Source organism: Xenopus laevis, chromosome 3S (assembly GCF_017654675.1).
Source record: "Xenopus laevis strain J_2021 chromosome 3S, Xenopus_laevis_v10.1, whole genome shotgun sequence".
In the NCBI taxonomy this organism is placed as follows: domain Eukaryota; kingdom Metazoa; phylum Chordata; class Amphibia; order Anura; family Pipidae; genus Xenopus; species Xenopus laevis.
In genome coordinates this window covers 12,789,284-12,807,195 of record NC_054376.1, presented here as the reverse complement: position 1 = coordinate 12,807,195, position 17,912 = coordinate 12,789,284, and the positions used below count along the sequence as shown (strand labels likewise).

Below are 17,912 nucleotides of genomic sequence, written 5' to 3'. Positions count from 1 at the left end.
GCTTAGCTTCTCAACAGCTGCTCAGAGCCCACTGAGCATGTGAGTGTCACAGACAGTTTACAAGATGGTGACCCCCTGTGACAAGTTTGAAGTTCTGGATCATTGCTGCTACTGGCAAGCTGAAACTTGAGGCTGGTGCATTAAGTTCAGTATATTCATAAAATATGTCATTTTTAGGATTTACTTTTCCTTTAAGGGAAATGCCATACAAGGCCACGGCTTACATTTTCTCATCTCAATGTCTTCATAAAGGCAGCATGATTAAAATGGGAAAAACTGTCAGTTTCTTTTTGTTAGGGATGGGGTAGGTAGATGATCGAGCACAAGACTAAAACTTGCTTGCAGTCATAGTCAATGAACTGAATATACTAACAGTGCCCAGTTCCTTGCCCACCACCGCCAACACCTAACCAATATTAATGAAAGAAAGAAGAATTAGTTTATTTAGAAGGACTTTGTTCACAAGTTTATTATGGGGGGGGGGGAAGGATACTGCTGCATTACCCAGCAGCAAAGTCTAACAGAAGATGTTCTGGCACAGATGTATTTGTTATAAACTACAGAAAACAAAACAGTTGCAGACTAGGAAAAAGGGTGAAAAAAAACCCCCAAAAACCTTAAGCGCATATGGAAATTTAAATTAAATTGTATTCCCTGAAAATAAACATATCTGAAGTCACAATAAAGGCAGCACGGCCCTTGGTACTCTGATTAAAAAGGTCCTCGTATCCCCTCACATCAGAGAAGCCAACAGAATGCTGTTGCCTCCCCTGCAGCACACAAAGGGTTTAATCCGACTGCTTCTATCTTATCTATATTCATGCCGGGTAGAGCTATAGCTAACTGCAGTTACCGTATTCATGAGTTGTTAATGTTTTAGCGATTGCAGTCTCTCCGAGAATGCAAATATACTACAAGTAGTGCTATGCCAGGAAACAGATTTTTCTCTTTGACAGACATTGCCACTTCAGCATGCAAAGGACAGGGTCTTTAAAGGTGGTCACGGCTGTTGAAACAAGAGGCTTTTATGGCACATCTTTTGGTCCATCATTTAAGAGTACATAAGTGACGACGCTCCCCTGAATTTGAAGTTACTGCTTCTCTTCGGAGTTCTCATGACAAAGTCCTGCTGGTAGCAATACTGTACAAGAGTAAAATTCTGTTTACAGGAAGTAGTCGGGTGTGCGACGGGTCACATGTGGCTCTCCCCTGCGTGGTGCCGGGTCAAACTGCAAGCTGAAAAAAAAAAATATATATATGGTAAAAACAGAAAAACAGTATAAGGGTAGGACTACAAGGACGTTTTCGTCGCGATCCAATGTGCCGCAACAAAACGCCTGCAACAAGCCTCATGCAACGGAAATATGGTAAAAGATAGAAACGTTGGATGTAGTAGCAGCGTTGATCCAACGCAACACCACTGTCGGATGCAGACGCTGCATCAGACAGTCGTGTCGCATTAATGCTGCGACTTCACCTGACATTTAGATCTTTTACAAAACGCCTGTGGCAAGTCGCATGCAACGGAAATAAGGTAAAAGCTACAAATGTCGGATTGATCTGACGCAACACGATTGTCAGATGCAGACGCTGCGTCTGCTGTCGCGTCGGATTAACATTTCTTCTTCATCCGACATTTCTATCTTTTACCTTATTTCTGCCAATCGGACTTGTCCCAGTGCGTCGGATCGCGCCGAAAACGTCTGTATAGTCCTACCCTAAAAGAACAGTGTACAACCTGCCCTACTTTTCCCTACAAACGTACGTTTCTCGAAGAGGAAGAAATCAAAATAGCTCCAAAAGCCTTTTACAAGCTTTATTGGCTTCCAGTAGGACATTTTTTTTTTTTTTTAATCCATAATTACAAAGTTGCTTTGTTTGATTACATGCATGCAATAGTAAAAAATATTTTCATGATGGTTCCCCTTTAAAAAAATATAGCGCTACAGCTTATTCGGGGGGGGGGGGTCTGATTATGCGGAAACAGGACCAGAAATTTAGCAGTCTTAAATCAAGCCGTTGTGGAAGATGGAACATGGATTTCAAACAGGTGTATTTTAAACAAACAGCTGCCAATGTTTTGCTTTTTAAAGTGATACCGTCGTGTTTTTTTCAAAATGCATCAACAGTGTTGCTGCTCCAGAATTCTGCACTGAATTTCATTTCTCCAAAGAGCAAACAGATTTTTTTTATATTTAATTTTGAAATCTGACATGGGGCTAGACATATTGTCAGTTTCCCAGCTGCCCCCAGTCAGGTGACTTGTGCTCTGATAAACTTCAGTCACTCTTTACTGCTGTACTGTAAGTTTGAGTGATATCACCCTCTCCTTCCCCCCCCCCCCAGCAGCCTAACAACAGAACAATGGGAAGGTAACCAGATAGCAGCTCCCTAACACAAGATAACAGCTGCCTGGTAGATCTAAGAACAGCACTCAATAGTAAAATCCAGGTCCCACTGAGACACATTCAGTTACATAGAGTAGGAGAAACAACAGCCTGCCAGAAAGCAGTTCCATCCTAAAGTACACTTGCTGGTTCAGGAATTACTTTTTATATTGTAGAGTGAATCAGTGTAATTTAGAAATCTTAGTTATAGTTCTGGTTGTCCATAAGAAAGGTGCAACTATAAGAATATAATTGTTTCTATAGTGTAACCATGCATACTCCATGTGGAGATCTGTAAGCTTTAGGGTAAGGCCAGACGAGGAGATTCAGGGAGGTTGTGTCGCCTGGCAAATAATCGCCATGTCTTTTGCGCGACTATCTCCCCTAACTGCCTCAGCGTTTTTTCCCCATAAGCTACAGAGCAAAATCGCCTGCGCTAATGCACACGCGGCGATGCATTTTCTATAGTTGCCCAAAGTTGCCTCACTGAGGCAACTTTGTGAGACTATTGAAAATAGATCGCTGCCAGGCAACAAAACCTCCCCGAATCTCCTGGTCTAGCCTTACCCTTACTGGGGTAAAGAGAATCTTTGTGCAAAGAGCTGTATACTATTTTAGAGCTACAAAACCAATAAAAAGGAAAAATTAATACTTACAATGAATATTTTAGTGTGTCGTCAAGTTCCATTATTGCAGCTTGGTTGCCACAGCGGTAACAATAATTTGGAGCACTAAAAATGGTTACTACATTCCGATCATGGCACCAATTGTATCCCTAATAAGGGAGAGGAGAGAAAAAAAAGTTAAACTTCACAACAGTTTTCAGTGTGATTTTTTTATTCAAACTTAAATAAACCAGAAGAAAATATTTCACATTAAGACACACACAATTAAACTGTATATCAGATTACTTACTTCCATCACTAGCTGATGGGCCCTCGAAACCAAAGTAAGGCCATTAGCATGGTTGAATGTTTCAGATATATCCTGGCCAAATGTATAACCTGCACCTCGAGGTGATATGCCCCAACCGCCACGATCATCTGGGTCAGACCATAACAAGTCACACATTGGACCCTTAAGAGGAGGAAAAAAACCCCAAAAAACACAAAACAGTTTGTCACAATCAAGAATCAAATCAAAATATTATAATCTAGAATATGTTGTCCACTGCCACCTCCAGAATCACTACATTTTACTGCTCATACTTTTCACATGTACACCAGACTTTTTTATTACAACTGGGCAGATATATTTGCAGCCATCTTGATTTTTTATTTTTTTTGTACTGCCCAATGTTGGAACCTGTGAGCATGAGCATTCCTGCTGCATGGAGAACTACGCACAGTATGTATCCAGGGATAATACAAGAATGGAGGGGTTTTGTGTGGCAGATCATAAATATGTATTTATGTCAAAATGGATCATACATAAAAGCACATGAAACAAAGATGGCTGAAATCATCACAGGGGTAGGAAAATCACTGACTCACTAAGTCAACTCTGAAAGATGGAAGCAACTGGTTCACTTATTCAAATAAACCTCTCATTTTTGGAGTTACCAGTTATTTAATCTTGCGTCCCGTGTAAGCTGAACAGCAGACAAAGTGTTTCCATTTAAAAATATTACAGTACACACAGAACTTTACCTCGTGTGGAACTTCTTGAAGGCGATCAAGAGCCCGTATATGATCAAGTGTATCTATAGAAGGAGACAATCCTCCGTGCAAACAAAAGATCTGGATGGACACAAATATAATGCATTAGTCTTAGTTTTGTTTTTGTTTTTCTACCGAAAAAAAAAAAAAAAAAGATTGATGTTCCCACAAACGACCCTGTAAGCTTTAAAGATTTAAAGGGGAACTACAGCAAAAAATTAAAATGAACACATTTTAGCATTCTGAAGAGGTTTTCTAAATATAATCAATTAAAAATTCTGTACGGTTTCTGAAATAATCAAGTTTATGTTCAATGTTCCTCTCTCAGCATCTGTTTCTCCTCATTCTGTCTTCTTGCAGCAGTTGGTTGTCAGATATTCATTGACAGTTAGATCCAATATATCTTATAGGGGGCGGATTTAAAAGTCTTTCACTGCACCCTTTCTGCAGGTACGTCAGACACTTGCTGGAAAATGCTTTTTATATAACACGTTATACACAGAGCATGCATCATTAAGCTATTGGTTAGAACCCAAAAACAGGTCCCTACATACTCCCACTTGCATTGAATAAGTGTTTTCTTTGTTTTTTATTTCACTTTTTGTTCGGCAGTTCTCCAGATGAATTTTAGCAGCTGGTTGCTAGTGTCTATTGCTGTAATATTTTTAAACAAATATCATTAAGAGAAAGATTCTCTATCAGCTACCATTGGTGTGCACTGCTCAAAAAAAGCCATAATGTTCAGCACAAGCCCCAATTATGGACACATTTATACATTATGGACACATTCATGCAATGGGAAGTCTTACCACTTTTATAATGAAAGCTATGTATACACATACCTGACCATCTACCAGTGCAGTTAAGGGGAGGTAGTCAAAAAGGTCAGTGAAATACTTCCAGACGTTTGCATTTCCATATTTCCTTAAGCATTCATCATAAAATCCATATACTTGTGTGATTTGTCTACTTTCATGATTTCCTCGGAGGATTGTAATGCGTTCCCGATAGCGAACCTGAAAATGGATATGGAATAGGCTATTGCAATAAATTGGAAATAAAGAGGATGTTTATTTTCCACAAATATCCCAGGTACAAGTTTTTTTCCCAAAACTTACATCACCATTAGCAATTTAGATTTAGGAGCAGATGAGAGCCAGTTGTCCATATCCCCTTGAAAGAATTCCATCCAACATGGAATTAAGCTGGCCATAGACGTAAAGATTTTTAAAAGATCTTTTCGTTATCGTGAGACCATGATTATCTTGAGACCACAATTATCGTCTGCTGGATTTGGCTTTTGAAACATGTAAGGCTACCTTTCTCTACATCAGTGCAAAAAATTTTTTTTGATTGCAATAACATTTACGAAATACCATTATAAAATGTTAATGGATATATAAAGGAACAGTTGCTTAGAATTAAATATCCTTTAATTAGGCAGCATTTACAGTGAAACCTCTATTTTAAGTTTTCCTGCATTTTATTTGTGGTCCCAACAAATTATAATGCATTTCAATGGGTGCATTTCCCCGATTATAAGTAACGGTTTCCTGGATTTTACATCAAAATGTTATGAAGTACCCAAAAACTGCTTTTTTTCCCCTCTATGAATGTTATTATTTGTAAAATAGAGGTTTAAAATACTAACCAGATGTATATTTTGCTATGGTTCTGCCTGTAAATGGTTAATTCCAGAGTCTGCCCCATATTACAGTCCTGCACCAATCACTTATTGCTTAAGGTTGTGTATGTGACTGACAGTCTTGCACATGCCCCCCATAGTAACATTAACAGTGCAATGCTTAACCCTTGTTATGAACACACTAAATATTGGATCTCGGATCTCAAAGTAAAACAGACTCCTCTGCTGATATGCTTTCAGAACTTGAAGAAAAAAAAAATACTTTAACACATTTCCCGGATTTTACATAATTTTTCCTGGTCCACTGAAAAACGTAAAATGGGGTTTCTACTGTATTGTGAAGTTCATACGTTTACCAATGATGGTTGTGTATTCCAAGAATAATGCCCATGTTCTTCCAACTTTTTTTTTTGCCTCTCAACATTATTATCTATGAGGCCTTAAAGCTATGCTTCTGAACCGCTCCCATTCTCCAAATGTGCCAGTGCAAGGAGAAGGAAAGCTACCGAAGCAGTTTATTGTGCAAGCTATAACACTATTCATTCTGCAGAATGCTTTACCATACCCAAGTAAACAGCTCTGTAATCTGTCTGTTTAGGATAGCAGCTGCCATATTAGCTTGGTGTGACATCACTTCCTACCCAAGTCTCTCCCATAGCTCTGAGCACAGCAGGGAGGGAAAGAAGAGTTAACTGAGCATGTTCAAGCCCTGGAGGTTTAAGCTGAAGGCAGGAAGTTTGATACAGAATGGAGGGATTACTGGTGTATTTATATAGACCTTTCTGATAAAGATTTCTTAATTTTAGCCCTTCCTTCTCCTTTAACTTCTGGGTCAGTTGCAGTTTTACCCATGATGCACCACCTTGCCTATTTAGTACAAAGGGACATTTAATGGACAACTGAAAGGAAAAGTTATGGCTTTATAACCAGGACAGGAATTGAAGTATTCATTACACCAAACACTCCACAATAAAATACAGATTTATCTATACAGCTAGCCACGTATCTATAGGCTGGCTACTATGTTTACAATAAAATGCTTATAGATTAAAAGACACCAATACATTTTTGATACATTTTTATTACATTTAAATTGTGTACATTTTTATCAATTTATTTTCCCAAAAATATTGATCATAGGTATGAGACCTGTTATCTAGAATGCGCATAAATAGGATTTCCATACCTTAGGCTACTTAAAAATAATTTACATTTTAAAGAAACGCAATAGGCTGGTTTTGCCTGCAATAAGGATTAATTATTTATTCATTTGGAACAAGTACAAGCTACCGTTTTATTATTATAGATATAAAGGAAATCATTTTTAAAAATTGGAGCTATTTTATTAGAACGAGTCTATGGAATATGCCAATTCTGAGCTTTCTGGATAAGGGGTTTCCTGACACCATACCTGTATTACATATTTTTACTAATGGAGCTTTTTTCTACTGCAAGTGCTTTTCTTAGACCCTTCAGGGTTTGCTTGTTTTTTTTTTATTGATAACTGTTTTTTATTCCTTGTGTTTTCTACTACACACCAAATCAGAACAACCAATTTGACAGTAGTCATCCCTGCATAGGATCTGCCAAAATTATTTTAATGGACGTTACAGAAAATTCACAGCCATTCAAAATGACCAAGTTGTTTTGGCAGGGCCAGCTCTACCTCTTGTACAAGTTAAGTTTGTATGTAATCTGTTTGTTTATTTTATGCAACAATTTATTCTACAGCTCTGAGGAATATGTTAGCGCTTTATAAATGCATATTAAAGGGGTTTTTAACCTTTTAATTTTAGTATGATGTAGACTGATATTCTAAAACAATTGGTTTTACTTTTTTTTTTTAATATTTGTAGTTTGCATGTTCAGTGATCTAGTTGCTAGGGTCCATATTATCCTAGAAACCATGCATAGATTTTAATAAGAGTCTGGAATATGAATAGGAGAGGCCTGAATAGAAAGAGGAGTCATAAAAACTAGCCATAACAATACATTTGTAGCCTTACAGAGCATTTGTTTTTTTTGATGGGGCCAAATAAAAAGCTGAAATTGAAAAGTTGCTTAGAATTGGCCATTGTATAAGATAAAAAAAAGTTAATTCAAAGGTGAAGCACCCCTTATAATAATAAATACCATGTTATAACATTGTATAGTTTCCCTTTACTATTCATTAGCAGAGTAAATGAATCCCCTTACCTTAAGTGCAACAAGCAGCGTTACAGTTTCAACAGAGTAATATCCCCTGTCAACGTAGTCTCCCATAAACAAATAATTTGTATCTGGTGATTTGCCTCCAATTCTGAACAGTTCCATAAGATCGTGAAATTGCCCATGTACATCTCCACATACTGTGACTGGGCACCTCACTTCCTGGACATTGGATTCTTTTGTTAAGATTTCCTTTGCCTGTAAAAAAAAATAATGAAAATCACTATTTAACAATTTTGTTTTTTAATTTTTTTGCGCATAAAGACTGGCCATTCACAAGCAGATTTAAACGGCTGATTTGCCCCCTTTAGACCAAGTTGGGTTTGAAATCTGTGCTTATTTCTGATGTTTCTGGTACTTTGTATCAGCAGCCATCTGTCCTTAGCCTCCATCCTCCAAACCCCACAATTCCCTGCACTCGTGATTTCAATAAGGAAAGGAACATCACAGTGCAATGCATTGTGGGTTAAGTAGTTCCTGCATGCTGTCTGCAATAGTGATGTGCGGGTCAGGGTTTTCCTGACCCGCACCCGACCCTAAGCCACCCTGCTCCAGCCCGCTCGCACCCTCGCTTCCGGGGCCCTCTAATAGACCCGTGATGTCGTCACAAAAGGGGCGTGGCATGCTGTCGCAAGGCTATAAAACTGGAAGTCAGAATTTGAAGGTGGCAGGCAGGGAGAGCAGGAGAAGAGCTCAACCCGCACCCGACTGTCGCAAGGAGCATGTGCGAGGTTGACCCGAACCCGCCCGACCAGCGGGTGAACCCGCGGGTATCGGGTCGGCCCGCACATCACTAGTCTGTAAATTGTAGAGAAGTTGTTACAATTTGTAACATCAGTGTTTAGTCCCTCCTTCCCTGCCAGGATTTCAAATGATGCAGAAAGAGAAGAACGGTTAAACAGCTGGATTTCAGCATAGAAAAAGAGATTTATTCATACTTTTTGAAGAAACAGGCAACTGTGATGGGTTTATTAGATGTGGCTAGCTAAAACCATGGCTGGCACACAACACTTACCAGTGCAGTAAATAATTGGCTTACCCCAGAAAATAATTGGTACTAACTGGAGCTAGCGACATCAAGCCACTACGTGTAACCGAACGTTGTTTAGCGCTTATTATCCATGTGTGCATATGGAAAACAGTAAATAGCACAATACCATAGATTTATAAATAGAAAGATCTGGCCCTAGTACAGTACAAGGAACAACAGATCATTATACATCAGAGCACAAGGAATCTTTCAACCTCTCCCCCTAGTGTACAGCGCTATGTCCACCAGATGTCTTTATACTGTATACATAGTAAGTTAGGTTGAAAAAAGTCATGGCCATCAAGTTCAAACTTTTAACTGCCAGGTGATCCAGAGGAAGGCAAGAAAGCCCATCTGAAGCCTCTCCAATTTGCCTCAGAGGGGGAAAAAAATTCCTTCCTGACTCCAAAATGGCAATGGGACTAGTCCCTGGATCAACTTGTACTATGAGCTATCTCCCATATCCCTGTATTCCCTCACTTGCTAAACACCATCCAACCCCTTCTTAAAGCTATCTAATACAGGGGTCCCAAACTTCGGGCTGCGGACACTCCTGAACTGGCCACTGTGCCCAGCCCACAATTAACAGGTCTCGCTGAACTGAACACAGCTTATGCAAAGTTGCCGCTGGACTCACCTGACCACACCCCTTGCAAAAAGTTTTGCTTTTGCACCGGTCCCAAAAAGGTTGGGGACCACTGATCTAATGTGTATCAGCCTGTATATAGCATCCCACATTGCCGTTTAAAGGAGAAGGAAACCCTGTAGAAAAAAACCCCGTTCCCCCCACCCCACGTAGACCCCTCCCCCCCCCCAGGCTAACTGCCCCCCCTAGGGGAATGCCCCATACTTTATACTTAAGTTGGCCATACATGGAGAGATCCGCTCGTTTGACGATGTCGCCAAACGAGCGGATCTCCCTCCGATATGCCCACCTTGAGGTGGGCAATATCGGGCTGATCCGATCGTGGGCCCTAGGGCCAAACGATCGGATCCTAACGATGCCTAACGGGTGGTCGGATCGCGGGACCACATCAACGAATAGATGCGGCTGCGATCCGATGGGATTTTTTGTCCCATCCGATCGAGATCTGGCCGACTTTCGGCCAGATCTCAATCGGTGAATCCCGTCGGGGGGGCCCCATACACGGGCCAATAAGCTGCCGACACGGTCTGTCGGCAGCTTTTAATCGGCCCGTGTATGGCCACCTTTACTCCTGGTCGCAGATTCTGGCAGCGGATTTCACAACATCCATCTTAAGGGTCCTCTGTAAGCTGACTGGGAGATCGGCAATCTCCGTCCATTTCGGCTCCAACTGCGCATGCACTGACATACCGATCTCCCAGTCAGTTTACCGAGGACCCTTAAGATGGATGTCGTGAAATCCGCTGCCAGAATCTGCGACGAGGAGTAAGTATAAAGTATGGGGCATTTCCCAGAAGGGAAAGTTAGCCTGGGGGGAGGAGGGTCTACGTGGAGTGGGGGGTGCGGGGTTTTTTTCTACAGGGTTTCCTTCTCCTTTAAATGGATTCTGCTCAGCAGGGATGAAGAGAACAAATGTATCAATTTAAAACATTTAAAAAGAGAGTCAGCCAAGCACGTACCCTCCCAGACCTGCTTTAGAAGGTGAAAAATTTAACTTTGCACTTCAGTATTAGAAAAACAATCACAAATAGAAAGTAATTGCAAAAAGACTTTCTGGTAAACTATCTGAAACCAAATGAACAAAGTGAAGGTAAACAACCCCTTTAATACAATACAACCCCATTTTATGGGTTTTTTAGGGCACCAGGAAAAAAAAACTTGAAATCAGGGAAAATGAAAAATCAAGAAAATGTGTTAAAGAACCTTTTCTTCATGTACTCAGAGGTAGAGTCCTGCACGGAACCAATTTCTAAGACCCAGACCTGCATATTTATCCACTTTGATCAGCTACCCGACCCACAACTGCCTTATTCGCAACCCTCAGACCACCATCAAACAGGAAGTGATGTTGCTGCAAACCAGAAGTGACGGAAGTTGGGCAGGGAAAGGAAGAAGTTTTGTAAAACTTTAAAAGGAGTAAAAGACAATATTACATAAGATAAGAAATTTAGAGGAGACCCGCAACCCAACCCGGAACTCCACAAACCCGTGGGTATATCCGCACCTGAAAATCCTCCACCCTACATAGACCTACATAGACCTGCCTCCCCCCCCCTCCTATGGCCAGCTTTAGGGACATTTTAGCAGGGTAGCAGCTAGGCTGGTGGGAGGAGAGTCTATGTAGGGTAGGGGTTTTTTTTTTTATTAAAGGACCAGTAAAATCAACATTTAAAAAAAAAAAAAAATTGTTGGTATACAGTGAAACAAAAAAAAAAAAACCCACCAAGAGAAATTAAAGAAATAACTTACCGAAGCTCCGCTTTAGCTTCAGAAAAGGCCATCGCGATCCATCGTGCGGCACTCAATATCTACTCCCTGCCTCCCTAATAGGATAGCCAGGGAGGAGAAACCAAGAGCTGAACGATGGATCGTCGCCCTGTTTTTTTTTTTTTTTACACAAAATGTCTCCTTTAAAAAAAAAAAAATTGATGTTACTGGTCCTTTAAGGGTTTGTTTCTCCTTTAAGGGCCTGGGCAGTTCGAAATGAAGCAAGTTAAGGTAGCAATTAGGTATTCAAAGCCTAAAATAGCTGAAAATACGTGGCAGATGGTTTCTCGTTTAAAAGCACAGTTAATTATACTTAGGGCTCTCTCTTACAATATCACATCCTATGTTTTGTATTTAGCCGTAAAGCACAGCGTTCACCAAACCCGGAAACCCTAAGACTTCCCCATTCTACACAGCAGGTCTATACAGGCGCGCGCACTAGTACAATCACGACCTGCCGTGCATGCGCATTCCTGGGGAGGGAGGGGGTGGAGCAGCCGCCATCTTAGGATCCACAAAAGGCGCCATGAACCTCTGCGGCCGGAGACCTACAAAGCCTCTCAACGTGACTAAATGGAGCAGCGCATTCCTGACAGAGGGAAGCGCCCTCTTTCTTATACAGCAACAAATAAAGGCTCTATAACAGCTGCCAGGCCGCCCGAGACCATAAAGAAGCTTTCCACATAGATTTCTTCCACTTGTGCGTCTTCTGTCCGACATTTAGCCCACTGAGCCATACATTTACCTCCCCCGACACGATGTGAACATGTAAAGGTTCCCCCATAAGCCATCTAGGTACGCTCCATGTCCCTGCCATTCCCACAAGCCGGCATGACTCCCCCCGCGTTGGGAAGCGTCTACTGAGCACTAGAACTCGATAATGTCACATATACATCAACCATAGCCGCCCATTAAGATCACCATACCTTCTCGCACAGAGTCTTGACCTGGCTCTCGCTCAACTGCTTGCACTCATTCAGCTGCTCGATCCACTGATCCAACTCCTTCGTGAACGCTTTTTCATCCATGGCTCGTCTACGGAAAAGACCGGCGGCCTAGGGAAGGCAGCCACCGGGAGGAACCAAGAGCCAATGAACGGCGTCAAAAAACCAACAAGTCGGCCGCTGCCAGTTGAATAAAATGTAGAACCCCCCAGGGGAAAGCGGTCTATACACGGCCACGAACGAAAGGGCTTTAAAGCGCCTGACAGGAGATACTAAGTTCGCAGAGGTTGTATTAGAATAACGTTGCCAGTCAGTCCGCTGTAGTTTCACAGCCGCGACTCCTTCTATCCCACAGTATACTGTACGGTATAATGGCCGCCGTGACGTCACGAACCCCTCCTTTATGGCTCCACACCTCCATCTATTGCCAGGCCTTTGCTGCTTCTTCGTACGTCACTTCCTACATTTGTAATCGGAAATTGCGCTCACCTTCTAGTCGCATCATGGGTGTGGCAATGGATAACACTCCAGTGCAGTCATATTGAGAGAATAGTTTGGAGGCTGAGGGAAAGCGACTCCTCCCTCCACACGCTCAAAATCGAAGCCATAAGCATTGTTTTATTATCTGTTGTAATATTCTTTGGTTTCCATAAAATAAAGCGTTTCTTATCCTAAATATGCGTGTGAAGCATTTTAATAATATGAGCATATGGTGTTTTTCTGGGGCGGGCTTCATTTCCTTAGAGAAAATATGTTTCATTTCACTTCTGTGACAAAATAAGACTAAGATACCTAAATATAAAATGACTAATATTCCATAAAATAGAGAAACATGTTTTGCATGTGAAAATAATGCAACAAAATCCTGATGTCCACAGAGCGTGACTAAATGAAATGCAGTGGCGTAACTGCAACACACCTAGGGTTTTTTCTAAGGCCTGTTCGGGTCTCAACTTTTGGTTCAATTTGTAACCTTGTGAAACCCGAACAATACAAAGGGGCAAATTTACTAAAGGGCAAGTGACTAACGCTGGCGAGCGTGACATCATTTCGGTACTTTGCAGATTTACTAACGGTCGCTGGCGTAACTTCACTAGCGAAGGATATAGACTCTAGCGCTACTTCGCACTCATACGCCAGACGAAGTTTCGCTCAGGTGAAAGAGTGTTACTTCGCAAATTCACTAAGATGCGGATTTAACTGAACGTTACCTCTTGCGCCAGACTTGCCTTCGCCACCTCAGACCAGGCGAAGTGCAATAGAGAAGATATGACTTCCTCAAAAAATAGTTGAAAATTTTTCTAAGTCTCACAAAACGCTGGCGACTTTTCATTTTTTAGGGTGATAGGCTGCAAAAGATCGTAATTTTTTTCTGGGGTACCCGGCTTCCCCCCTAGATTTCCTAACATATGGCACATAAACTATACACTGGGTTCATGTGTAGGGCAATATAACAACTTTATTTTATTTTATTAAGGTTCCCTGGGCTTGTGTAATGTAATGTATTTGCTGCAACATATACGTCCATTCAACTTCCCGCGATATGCAAATTAGCCAACGCTAGCGCAACTTCGCTTCGCTTGCCGAATTAATGCTAGCGCAACTTCACTTTGCTTGCCGCAATAACGCTAGCGCAACTTCACTTTGCTTGCCGCAATAATGCTAGCGCAACTTCACTTTGCTTGCCGCAATAACGCTAGCGCAACTTCACTTTGCTTGCCGCAGTTATGCTAGCGCAACTTCTCCATCGTTCAGTGCCCTGGACACAACTTCAGATTCTACATTCCTTTAGGGCAGTGATCCCCAACCAGTAGCTCGTGAGCAACATGTTGCTCTCCAACCCCTTGGATGTTGCTCCCAGTGGCCTCAAAGCAGGTGCTTATTTTTGAATTCCAGGCTTGGAGGCAAGTTTTGGTTGTATAAAAACCAGGTGCACTGCCAAACAGAGCCTCAGTGTAGGTTGACAATCCACATAGGGGCTAGCAAATGGCCAATCACAGCCCTTGTTTGACACTCCAAGAAGATTTTTCATGCTAGTGTTGCTCCCCAACTCCTTTTACTTCTGAATGTTGCTCACGGGCTCAAAAGGTTGGGGATCCCTGTAGGGATGTACCACTTTTCTTTGGGGAGTGTCGAACCATAGCACTTTTCTTGAGGGGTTGTTGGTTCAGACCACTTTTCTTGAGGGGGGAGTCGGACAGTACCATTTTCTTGAGGGGATGCCAGGCCAGGTGTCGGACCGTAAGTTTTCTTGAGGGGGGTGTCGGACCGTACCATTTTTCTTGAGGGGGAGACAGACCATATAAATTTTCTTTATGGAGGTGTCGGACCATACCACTTTTCTTGAGGGGTGTCGGAGTGTACCACTTTTCTTGATGGGGGTGTCAGAGTGTACCACTTTTCTTGAGGGTGTTAAAAAAAACATTGGTGGCCAGGGCCCCCTCTAAAAGTGTAAAAAAAAAAATTGGTGGCCAGGCTCCCCTCTACAAATTAAACAAAAATCATTGGTGGTCAGGACCCCCCTCTACAAGTTAAAAAAATTTGGTGGCCTGCCCCCCCCCCACAAGTTAAAAAAAATTGGTGGCCAGGATTTCCCCTACATATTAATAAAAAACATTGGTGACCAGGCCAACCCCCACAAGTTAAAAAAAACATTGGTGGCCGGGCAGGACCGCCATCAGAAATCACAGGGCCCCATACGACAAAATTTCCTGGGCCCCCTGGGCTGCGCCCACCGCAAGCCCCACCTACAGGTCCGCTCACCCCACAGGTCCACCCCCCACCACACAGTAAAAAAACAAAAAAAATTTGGTGGCTAGGGTTCCCACATGTTAATAAAAAATAAAAAAAGATATTGGTGGTCAGGGCTCCCATAAAGAAAATTTGTGGCAAGGACCTCCCATTAAAAAATATTGGTGGCTAGGACCCCACATGAGAAAACAAAATTGGTGGCTAGGGCCCCCACCCCCACATTATAAGAAAATTGGTGGCCAGGGCCTCTTAAACGTTCATACCTTCCCGAAGTCAGCAGCTCTCAGAAAGATGGGGGGCCCGGCTAATCAAGTAAGTGTGGCGTGGCAGGGCCTCCCTTACCCTCGAGCCCCCTACAACTCTCCCCCCTGTCCCCCCCTGATAGCTGCCATGTGGCCGGGGTTCCCCTACATATTAATAAAAAACATTAGTGGCCAGGGTTCCCTCATACTTTACTTACTTAAAGGACCAGTAACAGTAAATTTCTTTTTAAAAAATTTTTTTGTAAATAAGCCTTTATTGAGAAATAACTTACAGAAACTCCGCTTCTGCTCCTCTTCAGAAAAGGCGACAGGGCGATGATCCATTGCTCTATCGCCCATATTCTACTACTGTGAAGGAGCTGGGAAGAGCAACAAGGGACACTAAGCTGTCCGAGGCACAGTAACACCAACTAGCCATTGGTCGGGCCACTCCAAAAATAAGTAGCAGCAGGAGCAAGTGAAGCAGGTGTCCAACAGCAGCAGTAGTGCCGGCAGCGCAGGAGGAGGAGGTAGCGGCACCGGTTTGGGCTCGGCTCCCCCCTGCAGGCTGCACGTTCTCCCGTGTGCCTTCTTTTGCCAGTGTCTGGAGGGGCGCTGGAGCCCTGGGGATTCTCTCCAGCTGTGGTGCCCAGTCCTCCCATCACCAGTGCATCATTCAGGCTTTCTGAGGCTGCACCGCCGCCGGCTCTGGGCATATGAAATCATCCCATTCACTGGCTCTCATTGCAGTTCTCTATCAGTGCCGCTACAAACACCCTGCACGGTGTGTTAATTCATGCTCTCTGAGGCCGCACCGCTGCCAGCAATGATTTCACATGCCCCGAGCCGACGGAGGTGTGGCCTCAGAAAGCCTGAATGATAATTACAGGTATGAGCTTTAAAACATTTAAGGCTTATGGCAGTGATCCCCAACCAGTAGCTCGTGAGCAACATGTTTCTCTCCAACCCCTTGGATGTTGCTCTCACTGGCCACAAAGCAGGTGCTTATTTTTGAATTTTGGGCTTGGAAGAAAGTTTTAATTGCATAAAAACGAAGTATACTGCCAAGTAGAGTTTCCTATAGTTTGCTAGTCCACAAAGGTGCTACCAAATGGCCACTTATTTGGCACCGCCAGGGACTTTTCATTTTTGTGTTGCTCCCCAACTCTTTTTACATTTGATTGTGGCTCATGGGTAAAAAGGGTTGGGGACCCCTGGCTTATGGTATTAAATAGTGGAGTAAAAGATTATGTTTTGTACGACATTATCTTGCAGGAACAAAGATGGATCAACACAAGCAGAATGTGCGAGCAGATTTATCTAGAAAACCTTTAACCCTATACAGATGGCCTACCCCAAGTTGGAGAGAAGGGTCTAGCACAACTTTACAAAAATGCACGGAGTACATATTACGTACATACGCGAATACTTTGAAAGAGTTTTCCCACTCAACTGGCTGTGGGGAAACTTGTGGGCCCACAACTGCATTGCAGTAAGTAAATCACTAAAGACTTTTATATGACGCCATTCCATGAAGAGCTATAAATGGTATGCAGATACAAGGGCTCCTGCTTATAACTGGATATTTGGAAGAGATCTACTGATCTGCGGGGTTTGTTTTATACAAACAATGTTTGAGATGGGAGAAGGGTAGAAGTCTAGGTAAGCCTACATCTATAAAAAGACATTGGAGTCCATAGTACTATAATAACATACTATGTTCAACGAAATGTCTTATTCACTGAATTTAGATTAGTATATTTCATCTGCAATAGTTTTCCAATGCTGCCCTCATTTATATAGTAGTAATTATGTGGAATGCCTTAAATGTTTGACTGGTTATGACTTTCTAATGTCAGTACATTATTCTATACTGTATTCTCTATCATCATTCTGAGTTTTGCTATCTATTGTCAATTGCTTCTCAGGCTCAACTGCTGCATGCCTCTCAGACACAAGCCATGAGGATCCAACTGTCACTGTCCAACTGACTTTGAGATAGTTAGGAGCGACGACGCAGGAGTCTTGGAGATATACAGCGATATTGGGAGATTTCAGAGTGAAGAAATAGCTTTTTTTAGCAGAAGAAAGACGAAGGAGTGAGAGAGAGATAGATAAGAAAAGAAGGAGTGAGAGAGAAGAAAAGGAGGAGTGAGAGAGAAGAAAAGGAGGAGATTTGTCAAGAAGAAGAAAAAGGATGAGCAAGAAAAAGAGGAAAAGAAGCAGTAGTCCAGTAGAGGATCCAGAAGGTAAGGAGATGAAACTAGCAGTATATTGCTATATAAACATTCTCATATAACATTTTACTCTACTGGTAAAAATGCAGAGATGAGCTTCTTACTGTATATTACAGTAGAATCCCCCATTTTGGGGATTACAGTAAGTGCATTATGCATTATTTATTGGTGGGGCCATAATAAACTGGTAAAGAATTAGGGAAAGCTTAAAATCATGGTATGTAAAAATGAGGTTTCACAGTATATTCTTAGGATGACTTTACCACTGCCTCGCATTTTAACAGGGGGTGAGTATTTGCCTTGCACTGCTTTAATGTACCGGTGTTGCCAATGTCAGTTGGCTTTCCCTTTTAAAGTGGTTGACCACACTAGGTTTTACGTAGTATACTATGAGCAC

At 42.2% G+C, this 17,912-nt stretch overlaps 1 protein-coding gene across 1 annotated transcript; it reads right to left on the bottom strand.

Moving 5' to 3' along the window:
• Window positions 1–439: 439 nt before the first annotated feature.
• ppp2ca.S (protein phosphatase 2 catalytic subunit alpha S homeolog) lies at window positions 440–12,955 on the bottom strand. Its single transcript, XM_018254911.2, has 7 exons — window positions 12,268–12,955; window positions 7,887–8,096; window positions 4,888–5,061; window positions 4,037–4,126; window positions 3,303–3,464; window positions 3,044–3,162; window positions 440–1,236 (listed from the first exon to the last, which is right to left on the bottom strand). Exons 1-7 carry the CDS (start codon window positions 12,367–12,369, stop codon window positions 1,164–1,166), a joined length of 930 nt encoding a protein of 309 aa, XP_018110400.1. The 5' UTR covers window positions 12,370–12,955; the 3' UTR covers window positions 440–1,163.
• Between the last annotated feature and the right edge of the window lie 4,957 nt (window positions 12,956–17,912).

Bases quoted from the DNA above. Each gene is read 5' to 3' on its own strand.
- ppp2ca.S (XM_018254911.2), bottom strand. From the start codon at position 12,369: ATGGATGAAAAAGCGTTCACGAAGGAGTTGGATCAGTGGATCGAGCAG. The intron at 3,465-4,036 runs GTAAAGTTCTGT...CCTCCTCTTAAG, and splicing joins TTCAAGAAGTTCCACACGAG to GGTCCAATGTGTGACTTGTT. The intron at 1,237-3,043 runs GTAAGTATTAAT...TTTTTTTTTCAG, and splicing joins GACACACTAAAATATTCATT to CTTGCAGTTTGACCCGGCAC.